This window comes from Hemitrygon akajei, chromosome 2 (genome assembly GCF_048418815.1).
Source record: "Hemitrygon akajei chromosome 2, sHemAka1.3, whole genome shotgun sequence".
NCBI classification, from domain to species: domain Eukaryota; kingdom Metazoa; phylum Chordata; class Chondrichthyes; order Myliobatiformes; family Dasyatidae; genus Hemitrygon; species Hemitrygon akajei.
The window spans coordinates 6,413,622-6,428,806 of NC_133125.1; the positions used below are offsets into that span (position 1 = coordinate 6,413,622).

The 15,185-nt window shown below is 41.8% G+C and overlaps 1 protein-coding gene across 1 annotated transcript in view; it reads right to left on the minus strand.

The window, feature by feature from the left end:
• Positions 1 to 15,185, minus strand: part of adgrv1 (adhesion G protein-coupled receptor V1) — a 528,099-nt gene that overhangs the window by 47,525 nt on the left and 465,389 nt on the right. The window contains exon 86 of the mRNA XM_073066702.1: positions 6,764 to 6,921. Within this exon, the coding sequence (XP_072922803.1) occupies positions 6,764 to 6,921 (158 nt within the window). The remainder of the gene's footprint in view (positions 1 to 6,763; positions 6,922 to 15,185) is intronic.

Genomic DNA, 15,185 nt, shown 5'->3' on the forward strand with positions numbered 1-15,185 from the left:
TCCTGTTAGGGAATGAAATAGGTCAGATGATGGAGGTATGTGTTGGGGAGCACTTCAGGTCCAGTGATCACAATGCCATTAGTTTCAATATAATTATGGAGAAGGATAGGACTGGACCCAGGGTTGAGATTTTTGACTGGAGAAAAGCTAACTTTGAGGAGATGCGAAAGGATTTAGAAGGAGTGGATTGGGACAATTTGTTTTATGGGAAGGATGTAATAGAGAAATGACGGTCATTTAAAGGTGAAATTTTGAGGGTACAGAATCTTTCTGTTCCTGTTAGGTTGAAAGGGAAGGTTAAAAGTTTGAGAGCCATGGTTTTCAAGGGATATTGGAATCTTGGTTAGGAAAAAGAGAGATATCTACAATAAATATAGGCAGCATGGAGTAAATGAGGTGAAGGAATATAAAAAATCTAAGAAGAATCTTAAGAAAGAAATTAGAAAAGTTAAAAGAAGCTATGAGGTTGCTTTGGCAAGTAAGGTAAAAATAAATCCAAAAGGTTTCTACAGTTATATTAATAGCAAAAGGATAGTGAGGGATAAAATTGGTCCCTTAGAGAATCAGAGTGGACAGCTATGTGTGGAGCTGAAAGAATGGGGGGAGATTTTGAACAATTTCTTTTCTTCAGTATTCAGTAAGGAGAAAGATATTGAATTGTGTAAGGTAAGGGAAACAAGTAGGGAAGTTATGGAAACTATGACGATTAAAGAGGAGGAAGTACTGGCGCTTTTAAGGAATATAAAAGTGGATAAATCTCTGAGTCCTGACAGGATATTCCCTAGGACCTTGAGGGTTGTTGGTGTAGAAATAGCAGGGGCTCTGACAGAACTATTTCAAATGTCATTAGAAACGGGGATGGTGCCAGAGGATTGGCGTATTGCTCATGTGGTTCCATTGTTTAAAAAGGGTTCTAAGAGTAAACCTAGCAATTATAGGCCTGTCAGTTTGACGTCAGTGGTGGGTAAATTAATGGAGATGGAGTTTAATGCTGATAAATGTGAGGTGCTACATTTTGGTAGCAATAATCCAAATAGGACATACATGGTAAATGGTAGGGCATTGAAGAATGCAGTAGAACAGTGATCTAGGAATAATGGTGCATAGTTCCCTGAAGGTGGAATCTCATGTAGATAGGGTGGTGAAGAAAGCTTTTGGTATGTTGGCCTTTATAAATCAGAGCATTGAGTACAGGAGTTGGGATGTAATGTTAAGATTGTACAAGCATTGGTAAGGCCGAATTTGGAGTATTGTGTACAGTTCTGGTCACTGAATTATAGGAAAGATGTCAACAAAATAGAGAGAGCGTACAGAGAAGATTTACTAGAATGTTACCTGGGTTTCAGCACCTAAGTTACAGGGTAAGATTGAACAAGTTAGGTCTTTATTCTTTGAAGCATAGAAGGTTGAGGGGGGACTTGATAGAGGTATTTAAAATTATGAGGGGGATAGATAGAGTTGACGTGGATAGGCTTTTTCCATTGAGAGTAGGGGAGGTTCAAACAAGAGGACATGAGTTGAAAGTTAGGGGGCAAAAGTTTAAGGGTAAGACGAGGGGGAATTTCTTTACTCAGAGAGTGGTAGCTGTGTGGAACGAGCTTCCAGTAGAAGTGGTAGAGGCAGGTTCGGTATTGTCATTTAAAGTAAAATTGGATAGGTATATGGACAGGAAAGGAATGGAGGGTTATGGGCTGAGTGCGTGTCAGTGGGACTAGGTGAGAGTAAGTGTTCGGCATGGACTAGAAGGGCCGAGATGGCCTGTTTCCGTGCTGTAATTGTTATATGCTTATAATGTTTCGGGCTGAGGCCCTTCACCAGGTCCCTTCATAATTAAGATCAAAATGTTTTTGCAATAGCTAAATAATGCTATTGAGCTGAGAGTTCTGTGAAATTGTACCTCCGCAAATAAATGAGAAGAGGAAATTGTTTCTAGAACTGCACAAGGTTATCGTGGAGAAGAAAGCAATCTGATCCATCGTGTCTCATCGATGGTGGTTGCCTGTCATGTCCAATGATGACAGGAATTCTGTGCCGGAGAGGTTTGAAGTGCAAAAGCCACTGTACTGAGACAGTTTCATCCTCTCCACTTTGGAGGTCTGGGTTCAGTGGTATGAACAAGCATCACAACTGGGGTCTTCCTCGGTCGCAGTGGATGACCACGAATTCTTCTGTGCTTCATCCATCATGAAGTGTTGCAGAATCACCTTCTTGGCCGTTGGATATCTCAACCCAATATGCTGGGGTTGACTTCGCATGCTAGTCCGCTGTCTCTTTGATAAAGCACTCCAAACACTCTCATACTGAGGCCTTGAACCTACATCCAGATAAATTTTTATCCACTTACTTTAACAGATGTAATGATGCCAGCCTCAATAATTATGATTATGTCATTCATGGGTGCCACAGAAGCGTAGAGATTAGCGTGGCGATATTTACTTTATGGAATTGGAGTTCAGAGTTCAATTCTGACATAATCTCTAAGGAGTCTGCATGTCCTCCCTGTTGAATGTATGGGTTTTCTCCGGGTGCTCCAATTTCCACCCGGTTAGTAGGTCATTGTAAATTGTCCCTTGATTAAGATAGGGTTAAATTGCGGTTGCTGGGTGGTGTGGATTGAAGGGCCTATTCTGTGCTGTATCTCAATATATAAATACATAAAACTTAAAACTTTCTATGTAAAGGAATTGCCCCTAAGCTCCACCTGCAGAGCAGACTCGGTGGGTCAAATGGCCTAGTTCTGCTCCTGTGTCTTATGGTCTGTTCAAAACTGGTATCATTTTTGTTACTAGGCCCTCAGCAAAAGAACATCAAACTCTTTATAATTTGAAACAAAAATTGTTAAATCTGCTTTTATCTCTTCCTGCTTGAGGTAACAGCTTTATCAATTCATCACATGTTCAGTACATCAAAACTTACAGTGAAATGAGTTGTTTTGTGTCAACTCAAATCAGCCCACAACTGTTGCCATGCCTCCGGTGCCAACATGGTTTGCCCACAATTCACTAACCCTGACCCAAACGTCCTTGGAACCTGGGAGGAAACTGGAGAACCCAAAGGAAGCGCATGAGGAGAACGCAGAAACACCATAGAGACCGCGGCAAGAACTCATCCTCAAACGGCGATCGCTGGTGCTGTAAAGAGATATGCTAACTGCTACACCATGGTGTCACCCCAGTTTCTCAAGTCTCTCCAAGTAACTACTCTCCCACAGTCTTGAAAATCATTCAATTAAAGTATGCATTAACCAGCCGGTGGTGTAGTGGCATTTGCACCAGACTTTGAGGCGAGTGGTCCTGGGTTCGAATCCGGATGGTTCACTGCATGCTTCCCATCTGTGTTGAGCATTGAGCTGGCAACTTGGCCTTACAAACAACGGACAAAAATTGCTAAAGGAACAGCAAGGTTGCTGGCTGATGTGTTGCAAGGCAAGGAAAGGAACAACACGTGCACAAAGTATGCCATACATTCTCCGAGCAGCACCTTCCACTCCAAAGTTCAAATTATGTATACATGACCACATACTACCCTGACATTTTTGAAAACACTCACAGATGAACAAAGAAATAGTCTAGAATCAATGGAAAGCTGCATACAAAGATCAAATGAGCAAAAGGAGCCAAATTGTGCAAATACAATAAAAATATTAAATAAACAAATTCATACCTACATTAATAATACTGAGAGCATGAACTGCCAAGACTCTGAAAGTGAGTCTTTAGGTTGTAGAATCAGTTTAGTGTTGAGGTGAGTGAAGTTATCCATGTTAGTTTAAGAGCCTGATAGTTGAGGGAGTAATAACTCTTACTTAACCTGGTGGTGTGGAACCAAAGGCTCCCGTATCTCCTTCCCCATGGCAACAATGAGAAGAGAACATGGCCTAGATGGTGGGTGCCCTCGATGATGAGGATGCTTTTTTCCTGTACTGTCATATCTGTGGTGAACTCTTGGTAACCTTGAGGAATTGTTTTGAAAATGGGGAGCCTGAATAAAGTCAAGACAAATGCTTGTATCTCAAGTGAAAGAGGATTGGGAGGAAAAGAGAGTCCTTTCTTCCCCGATTTTAGGATTACCCACCTATGCTCATTCTAGAAGCATTGTCTCCATTTTAGGAAAACCTCCAGAGATGCTGATCATTGGCAATTACACATGAGAGAATGAGTAAGCCCCAAACTGCCACTGAAATTTGCAAAATCAGTGAATTGGTTGTCAGTGTGGATTCTGGCTGGGGGGAGATCGAGGTCGAACTATCGAAGAGGGAACAAGACTCTCTGTTAATGATTGGCTCTATTTTAGCATTTTTGAAAGCAGCCTTTAATAATGCTGTCTGCTCCAAAAGATAACAAAAACTGATAAAATAAATCTTAACCGCCCGTCGAACTGATCTAGTTCATAGTCCAGGTATAATTATTCCTTTGTGGACTTTGCTCCAAATGAAAAATCTCCATGCTCTTTAGTTCTAATTTTAACAAACGAATTAAACACTGTTGACAATGAGCCCCAAAAATATGGGGAAGATATTAGTTTTAGTAAAATATATGGAAAAACCAATGCTCAGGAATATAAATGACTACTGAAAGTGGTGGATACAACCCAATGCATCCATAGGTTGTGGGATCAGTTCAGAGTTGATCTGAGTGAAGTTATCCACAATGGTTTAGGAGCTCAATGGAAGGTAACAACTGTTCTTTAACTTGGTGGTATGGCTCCTGTACCTCCTTCCTAATGGCAGCAGTGAGAAGAGAGCATGACCTGGATGGTGGGGGTCCCTGATGATGATGATGCTGTTTTCTTGTAGCGCGCAACTGTATCATACCTGTGGTGAACACTTCGTTACCTTGAGAAATTACTTTGAACATGGAGAGGTTGAATATGTTCCAAAGTAATTCCTCAATATTACAAAGTGTTCATCACAGTTGCATGCTACAAGAAAGCAGCATCCTGATCATTAATGACACCCACCACCCAGGACATGCTCTCATCTCTCTGCTGATATCAGGAAGAAGGGATAGGAGCTTCCGTTCCAGCATCACCAGGATCAGGAACAGTCACTTCCCTACAACCATCAGGCTGTTGAACCAGGATCAGAATAAGAAATAGGTTTACTATCACCAGCATATGTCGTAAAATTTGTTAACTTTGCAGCAGCGGTACAGTGCAATACATGATTAAAGAGAGAAAAAGAAAATTGTGAATTACAGTAAAGATATATAACTACCGTAGATGTCGGATTATAAGCCGCTACTTTTTTCCCACATTTTGAACAGCTTTGAACTCTGCGGCCTTTAATACGGAGCGGCTAATACATGATTTTTTTCATGCCGCCAAAAACATTTTGCCTCGTAACAGTAGACCAATAAAATTGATGAGTAGTTCACAGAGGTCCAACGAAATTGTACGATAAATCAAGCGCACTTTCACAATTAAATTATTGTAAATCAGTCATTTGTACTCACCCTCATCAATATGGAAAACACTCGAAGAAAAGCATTGTGCTGCCTTTATGGCAGTTATTTAGTTTATAATATTTTCGCTTAGTAATTCATTTGTTAGTATTTTCTAGTTAAAGTTAGAAGTGTTTTAAGTACCCGGTATATTTGTTTTCTGTACTACATCCCGGGATGCTATGACGTCACATCCGGTTTCGCCGCGTCTTGTGGGAAATATACCGGTTTGCGATAAACGGGAAGGAGGGGGGCGAGCGGCGGAGCGGCATTAGATCTGAGCGAACGCTGCTTTTAAGTTAAAGGCGATCAATAACTTTTCCTGGTAGGCTGCAGTATATATATTTTTTACCAGTCGTTAGGAGATATTGGAATGTTGTTCAGTAAAAAAGTATATGCAACGTATATTTAAAAGTAGCCGCGTTACAGGCACGGTTCGAAAAAAAGCATTTGCAATATGTATTTGTTTATGTTACCATATGGATTTAATTAAAAGTTAAAAAATCCTCACGTGTAATATCTTTCTGTGTAAATATCTCATATTACAACGTGGGACACCTGCGGCCGAAAATCCGGTGCGGCCTGTACAAGTACAAAATTGATTTTATTTCTAAAATTAGAGCCAGCGGCTTTTAATCAGGTGCGCTCTGTAGTGCGAAATCTACGGTACTTAACTATTATATATGTATAAGATAGTTAAATAAGTAGTGCAAAAATAGGAAATAAACAAATAGTGAAGTAGTGTTCAGGGGGTTCAATGTCAATTCAAAAATCAGATGGTGGAGGGGAAGAAGCTGTTCCTGAATCATTGCATGTGTGCTTTCAGGCTTCTGTACCTCCTTCCTCAGTTTGGACTGTGGGGGGAAACTGGAGCTCCTGAAGGAAACTCATGCAATCATGGGGAGAATGTACAAACACCTTACAGGCAGTGTGCATAACTTCACACACCACAATTCTGAATTAATTCTACAACTCACAGGCTCACTTTGAAGGACTCTTTACAACTGACTTTCTCAGAATTTTTATTTGTACAATTTCTCTTTTTTTGCACATTGGCTGTTTGTCAGTCTTTGTCTGGTGATATACAGTAGAGCTTTCTTTTTTGCAAAAATCTATTGTATTTCTTTTTTCCCTGCAAATGCCTGCAAGAAAATGAATCTCAGGTTATATGGTAACTGTGCTGTGAAGTGTGCCGCCACTTCCAAAACAGAGGACAAAATAGCAATGAAAACAGCAAAGGAAACATCCTTGGAGACAGAAGGTCATCGATGACCTACGCTCCACTGGGAGCTAAGGAACCCAAGAAGAACAAACATGCTTACCTGTGCCATTAGCTCTTCCCCTGTAAATATCATCATAGGACTTCCAATGCTGCACAATCTGATAGGTGTGGATAAAAATCACGGTGACTCCCACAAGGCATAACAAAGGTATCAGTGCTGCCGTGGCAAGAGCTGCATAAACATTGGGAATGAAGCACCTATGGAAAACAAAAAGGTATTTTGTCACACATGCGTAAGGTCAGGTGACAGTTTTAGCAATCAGATACAATTCTAAAAGATGTACGGTTAGCTGGCTAACAATCTGCATTTCTCACTGCCTCATGGGGTGCAGTGCACAATAGCGCTGTGTCTCCTGTAACACTATTGCAGCGTCAAAGATCGGGTTCCGTAAGGAGTTTGTATGCGCTCCCACGAACACGTGGGTTCTCTCCCACATTCCACTGGTGTACCGGCTGAGGGTTGGTAAACAGTGGGTAACCGTGGTGACACCTGTGGGCTGCCCACAGCACATCCTTGGACTGTGCTAGTTACCGACGCACGTTTCACATTCAATGTTATATGTATTTCACTGTACCTTTTGATGTTTTGATGTGTATGTGACCAATTAAATTTAATCTCTTTAAAAATATTCATTTTGATGTAGTCAACAGAAGTCAGAGTAGAGAAAATGGAATGCAAGGGAAAATAATCTTCCTGTTGCTGCAGGTGAAACACTGATAACAGCTTTGTCATAGCACCTAGTCTTTACTTTCTGGGGTCTTTGATATACAGCTGGAGACTGAAGGACCCTCTCTTCATGTCAATAAGGTTACACATCTGATACAGTTACACTTGCAAGTACATGCACTCAGTGGCCATTTCATTCGTTACCTCCTCTACCTAATAATGCTGCCACTGGGTGTATGTTTCTGATCATCTGCTGCTCTAACCCATTTACTTCAAGGTTCATTTTTTGAGGTCAGATATGTTCTTCTGCACACCACTATTGTAATGCATGGTTATTTGAATTACTGTCGCCTTCCTGTCTGCTTGAACTAGTCTGGCCATTCTCCCCTCACCTCTCTCATTAACAGGGCACTTTTGCTCACAGAACTGCTGCTCACAGATTTTTTTTTGTTTTGTTTTTTGCACCATTCTCCGTAAACTTCAGAGATTGTTGTGTGTGAAAATCCCAGGAGATCAGCAGTTTTTGAGATTATCTTGTCAGACACTAACAATCATTCCACAGTCAAAGTCATTGAGATCGCATTTCTTCTCCATTCTGATGTTTGGTCTGAACAACAACTGAACCTCTTGACCATGTCTGCATGCTTTTATGCATTGAATTACTGCCACATGATTGGCTGATTAGATATTTGCATTAACATGTTACTATTGATGGTGAGGACCTACAAATACCTGGGGTGCACCTGGATGACGGACGAGTGGAGCAGCAACACAGAGGCTGTGTACAAGAAGGGCCAGAAACACCTCTATTTCCTGAGGAGACTGAGGTCCTTTGGAGTATGCAGGCCTCTCCTTCACAGGTTCTACCAGTCTGTTGTCATCAGTACAATCTTCTATGGGGTGGTGTGCTGAAGCAATGACATCAACAGGGGTGATGCCAACAGGCTCAATAAACTGATTAGAAAGGCTGGCTCTGTTATAGGAATCAATCTGGACTCTCCGAAGGCCGTGGTAGAACAAAGAACCCTACGGAAAATCCTAGCAATTCTGGACAATGTTTCTCACCCTCTGCATGGCACCTTGGCTGAACAGAGAAGCACTTTTAGTAATAGACTAAGACAACAGTGCTGCTCCAAAAAGAACAGTATGAGGTCATTCTTACCCACGGCCGTTAGGCTCTATAATGAGTCAACTTATAGCTGGGGAAGTGATGATCCTCTCCTGTTAGACTGCTTGTGGTAACTCATTTTTTTATTCTTTCTTACTTCTCTTATAATATTTGTATATTTGTATATCTGTGCACTTGTAATGTTACTGCTCACTGTAATTTCCTTTGTAGTATCTATCTAACGAGCAGGTGTACAGGTGTGCCAAATAACGTGGTCATTGATTGTATCTCTCATATCTAGACAGTTGTTGACTTCAAGTTCAAGTTCAAGTTTATTGCCATCTGTCTGTGCATACACATGACCAAACAAAACAATATTACCATATAATATAATTCAGATTTGCATATAGTGCACAGCACAGATTCAAAGAATATTTATAATCAAATATGTACGTGTTGTGTCTGTGCACAACTACATATCAACTAAATAAAGGCACACATGCGAAAGATGGCTTTAACTGGCGTATTCACGTTGCAGAGAGAGGGAGAAGAGAGAGAACGATGTGCGTGTGCAGACAACAGACCGATATGTAGTGCTAAATGGGGTGAGGTCATTGCTCTAAAAGAAATAGATCCATACATTGCACTTCCTCCCCCTTTAAATTGGTGCAACATAAAACTGTATATGTACAAAACATTCAATTTTCCCTTCACAAACTATATTCAAATAAACATGCTTTCACAATAACAATCCTTAAGTAACTTCACAGTTCAAAAGGTTCAGTCTTTTGGGTAGCGCTATGTTCCTTTCAGAATACTGTCTATGGACCTGTAGAGTGTCTTCAGCTTTGGTAGGTGTCCTGTCTCGTTTTTCAGTGTCATGTTACTGTCAGTGACATGATCATCACTGAGAGGTAAGTCCAGTGACTGTAACATGTCCAACTTGTTGGTTGGAGTCCACTCAGGTGTGTTTTTCGGTTGAGCATTCAGTATCTGGTCCACATGACATCTCTATGTCTGATCTCCAACATCCACTGAGTACATTGCCTGTCCAGTTCTTGTAGCTATCCTACCGGGTGTCCACTTGTCTTCTCAGTAATCATTGTAGGACTTCCTGACCAATCTTGAAGCTCCTTCCCACTTTACTTGGCAACTATCTGAACTGTTTATTCTGCACTTCCCTCCACAGAGCTGGTTTCAGGAGGTTTATGTGAGATCTCAGATTCATGTTCATGAACATCATTGCAGGTGTTTGACTTGTCATTGCTTGAACAGAGTTCTGATAGACAAAAAGGAAGTTGTCCACCTTCTGCTGTAGAGAAATGTCCTCCTTTTCCATCACTTTAGTTGAGTTCTTGAAGGTTTGGATAAACCTTAAAGCAAACCCATTTGTTGCTGGGTAGTGAGGAGCTTACTTGAAACGTTTGATGCCATTTTTCTGCATGAACAGTCGGAATTCTTCTGACGTTTATTGTGGTCCGTTGTCACTTAAAGGGTGGAGTGATATTTACAATTTTCCAGTCTTCACAAACCATTCCAGAATCCAGTGATTCTTGAAAGATCATTACTAATGCTTCCACAATCTCTTCAGTCACCTCTTTCAGAACCCTGGGGTGTACACCATCTGGTCCAGCTGACTTATCTACTACCTTCAGACCTTTCATTTTCCCAAGAAACTTCTCTCTAGTCATGGTAACTTCACACACTTCATGCCCCTGACACCTGGAACTTCCACCATGCTAGTAGTGTCTTCCACAGTAAAGACTGATGCAAAATTCTTATTCAGTTCAGCCGCCATTTCCTTGTCCCCCATTACTGCCTCTCCAGCATCATTGTCCAGTGGTTGATATCCACTCTCGTCTCTTTTTTATACTTTATGTATTTGAAGAAACTTTTGGTATCCTATTTAATACTATTGGCTAGCTGATTTTTGTATTCAATCTTTACCTTCATGACTTTTTTAGTTTTTAAAAGCTTCCCAATCCTGAAATTGGGAAACCCTCTGAATTTTGCTCTGTTACGTGCCCTCTTTGGCTTTTCTGTCGGCTTCGAAGGTCCTTGGCACTTTTACTGTACATCTTCCTCTCAGGCATTTGAAATTCCACCAAAGTACAGTACGTCATCCCTGCCAAGAGCGGCAACATTCAATGCATCTCCCACCCCGATCCTGAAGTTTATGAGTATATCCATTTAAGAATTTCCTGTCAGCGTTCGTCAGAGGAAACTGAGGCACTGGCTGATAACTTTATTCTGACTGTGCATTTAATCATATGTTTAAATTGCCATTTTTGTAAACAATAATTTTGGGACTGAGTGTGCCCCTGTCTACACTTCATGCTGGCTTGGGAAAGTAGCCAGCAGAAAGAACTAAAGAGACCCTCCCACCCTCAAACAAGAGAAAATCTTGTTTTCTCCTGCTGCTTCTGGATGCTGGCAATCCAAAAACACACACAAAATTCTGGAGGGACTCAGCAGGCCAGGCAGCATCTATGGAAAAGAGTACAGTCAACGTTTCGGGCCGAGACCCTTTGGCAGGACTGGAGAGAAAAGCTAGGGAGTAGATTTAAAAGGTGGGGGGAGGGGGAGGGGAGAGATAAACACAAGGTGCGAGGTGAAAACCGGAGGGGGAAGGATGAAGTAAAGAGCTGGGATGTAAATTGGTGAAAGAGACAGAAGGCCATGGAAGAAAGAAAAGGGGGAGGAGCACCACAGGGAGGCGATGGGCAGGCAAGGAGATGAGGTGAGAGAGGGAAAAGGGGATGGGAAATGATGAAGGGGAGGTGAGGGTCACCCATTTTTAATTCTACTTCCCATTCCGATATGTCCATCCATGGCCTCCTTCACTGTCATGATGAGGGCCTACTTAGGTTGGAGAAACAACACCTTATATTCTGTATGGGTAGCCTCCAACCTGATGGCATGAACATCGATTTTCAAACTTCCGGTAATGTCTTCCATCTGTACTCCTTCATCATTCCCCATCCGCTTTTCCCTCTCTCACCTCATCTCCTTGCCCGCCCATCGCCTCCCTGTGGTGCTCCTCCCCCCTTTTCTTTCTTCCATGGCCTTCTGTCTCTTTCACCAATCAACTTCCCAGCTCTTTACTTCATCCTCCCCCCTCCAGGTTTCACCTCTCACCTTGTGTTTTGCTCTCCACTCCCCCCCCCCCCCACCTTTTAAATCTACTCCCTAGCATTTTTCTCCAGCCCTGCCACAGGGTTTCGGCCGGAAACGTCAACTGTATCCTTTTCCTAGATGCTGCCTGACCTGCTGAGTTCCTCCAGCATTTTATGGGCGTTAACCCTCCCACCCTGAACATACTCCCTTCTTCCTTTCATTGGGCATCAGGCCCAAAAGATCCACCCTAGACATTCTCTCTTGTCCTTCCTTCCATTGGGCAGAAGATCCAAAGGCTCGAAAACGTACAGCCCCAAGCTCAATGACACTTCTGCCTTGCTGTTTTCAGACTGCTGCACAGATATCTTGTAAGTGAGATGAACTCTTGACTTCATAATCGACCTCATCATGGCCCTAGCATGTTAGTGACTATCTGCAACTATAACATTGCATTCTGAATTCTGTTACCACTTTTTATAATATTTTAACAGCATTATTTATGAACCACTTTTTATAAAACTGTTTGCATTGTAAATACCTGTTGGTATTTATGTATTTATGCACACACTGCATGTTTAGTTAGTTGAGTTAGAGCTTATTGCCGTTGCGGAGGACAATGAGATCACAGTGCTATTCCATTCAGTGCAAAACAGCTTACAGGTAACTCTGTTTGAGGAACAGCTTCTTCCCCTCACCATCAGATTTCCAGAAACACTTCCTCTGTATTTTTCCCTCTCTGTTTGCATTACATTTTAATTTTTTAATACATAGTTCTTACTGTAAATTATAGTTTTTATTATTATGTATTGCAATGTACTAGGGCCACAAAACAAGTTTCACAATGTATACCAGCGATATTAAATCTGATTCTAATATTTTATTCCACTTTAACCTTTAACTTCTTTGTTTATTATTCTTTAGAATTGCTGAACATTGTTGTTTTTTAATGCATGCAACACGCTGACCAACACACCACAGGAAATTCCTGACATGTAAATGTATATGGTGAAGAAAGAACAGAGAACATAGAACAGAACCACACAGGAACAGGCGCTTCAGCCCGCTGAACCAAATAAATTAGTATTCAAATGGCCAACTAAACTAATCTTGCATGCCTACACAATGTCCACATCCTTGTATTTTCCTCCTGTTCTAAACATCTCTAAAAAGTCTCTAATGTTTCTGCCTCTAACATCACCCCAGACAGCACATTCCAGGCACCCACCACTCTCTCTTTAAAAAAAAACTTGTCCCTCATATCTCCTTTGAAATTACCCCCTCACCTTAAATTCATGACCTCTGGTAGCATTTCAACTCTGGGAAAATATATTGTCTGCCCACTCTATCCCTCTCATAAATGTATAAACCTGTATCAGATCTCTGATCAGCTTGCACCACTCCTGATAAAACAACCCAACTTTGCCTAATCTCTCATCATAGCACATGTCCACTAATCCAGGCATTTTATTGATCCACCTCATCTGCACCCCTGCAAAGCTTTGACACCCTTCCCATAATGGGACGACTAGAACTGTATGCCAGACTCCCGATGCGTCGTAACTAATTTTATAAAGCTGCAACATAACCTCCTGATTTTTGAGCTCGTTACCTTGACTAATAAAGGCAAGTATTCCATACACCCCTTTGACCACCCTGTGAACCTGTGTAGCCTCTACGCTCTATATTCTAAATATAGTGGATTCGGTTAATTTGATGATCGGCTAATTGGAGCAGCTGCTCATTTGGGACAATTCATAAAGAACAAAAGTTCAATCTAGAAAAGCGCTGGAATTCCCTTCATTTAAGAACTGTTTAAGGGAAGAAGGCACAAGAAAGGAAGTTATAGGCCAGTCAGTCTAACCTCAGTGGATGGGAAAGTGTTGGAGTCTATTATTAAGGATGAGGTTTTGGTGTACTTAGAGTCTAATGATAAAATAAGTCAAAGTCAGCTTGATTTCTGTAAAGGGAAATCTTGCCTGACAAATCTGTTAGAGTTCTTCAAGAAAATGACAAACAGGGAGGACAAAGGAGATGCAATGCTCCTCAGACAGGATGAAGAGGTCAATACTCCCCAATGCCATTAGGCTTTACAATTCTACCGCCAGGACTTAAGAACTTTTTAAAAGCTATTAATGCTTTTTGAGATAGTGATTTAGATGCATATCATATTTTTTACTGAGTTAAGTATTGTATGTAATTAGTTTTGCTACAACAAGTGTATGGGACATTGGAAAAAAGTTGAATTTCCCCATGGGGATGAATAAAATATCTATCTATCTATCAGTGGATGTCATTTACTTGGATTTTCAGAAGGCATTTGAGGCTGCTTAACAAGATAAATCCCATGCCATTACAGGAAAGATACTGACATAGATAGCAGAATGGCTGACAGTGAGTGGGAATAAAGGGGGCCTTTTCTGGTTGGTTGCCAGTGACTAGTGGTGTTTCTCAGGGGTCAGTATTGGGATCGCTACTTTTCAAATCATTTGTCAATAATTTAGATAATGGAATTGATGGCTTTGTGGTAAAGTTTGCAGGTGGAGGGGTAGGTTGTGCTGAGGAAGCAATGTGATTGCAGAAGGACTTAGACAAATTGGAACAATGGGTAAAGAAGTGGCAGATAGAATACAGTGTTGGGAAATGTATGATACAATAATGCATTTTGGTAAAAAGAATGTAAGTGCAGACTATTAACTAAGTGGGGAGAAAATCCAAACATCAGAGGTGCAGAGGGACTTAGGAATCCTTGTGGAAGACTCCCAGAAGGTGAATTTACAGGTTGAGTCTGTGGTAAAGAAAGCATTCATTTCAAGTGGAGAAGAATATAAAAGCAAGGAGATAATGTTGAGACTTTATAAAACCAAAGTCAGACTGTACTCGGAGTATTATCAACAGTTTTGGATCCTGTATCTCAGAAAGGATGTGTTGTCATTGGAGGGAGTCCAAGGGAGGTTCACAAGGATGATACCAGGAATGAAGGGGTTAATATATGAACTGCGCTTGGCAGCTTTGGGCCTGTACTCACTGGAGTTTAGAAGAATGCATGGGGATCTCATTGAAACCTACCGAATGTTGAAAGGATTAGATGAGATTGATGTGGAGAGAGTGTTTCCTATGATGTCCAGAACTAGAAGGCACAGCCTCAAAATTGAGGGGTAACCTTTTGGAACAGAGGTAAGGGAGAGGGAGAGGGGGGAGAGGGAGAGGGAGAGGGAGGGGGGGAGAGAGGGGAGAGGGGAGAGGGGAGAGGGGGGGGGAGAGAGAGAGAGAGAGAGAGAGAGAGAGAGAGAGAGAGAGAGAGAGAGGGAGAGGGAGAGGGAGAGGGAGAGGGAGAGGGAGAGGGAGAGGGAGAGGGAGAGGGAGAGGGAGAGAGGGAGAGGGAGAGGGAGAGAGGGAGAGGGAGAGGGAGAGGGAGAGGGAGAGGGAGAGGGAGAGAGAGAGAGTGAGAGAGAGAGAGAGAGAGAGAGAGAGAGAGAGAGAGAGAGAAACTCACAGACACCTTCCTCCAACAGCAGTGAACCTGGACAGGCTGGTAGATGGTGCTGAACTCCAGCTCACCTTACACACTCG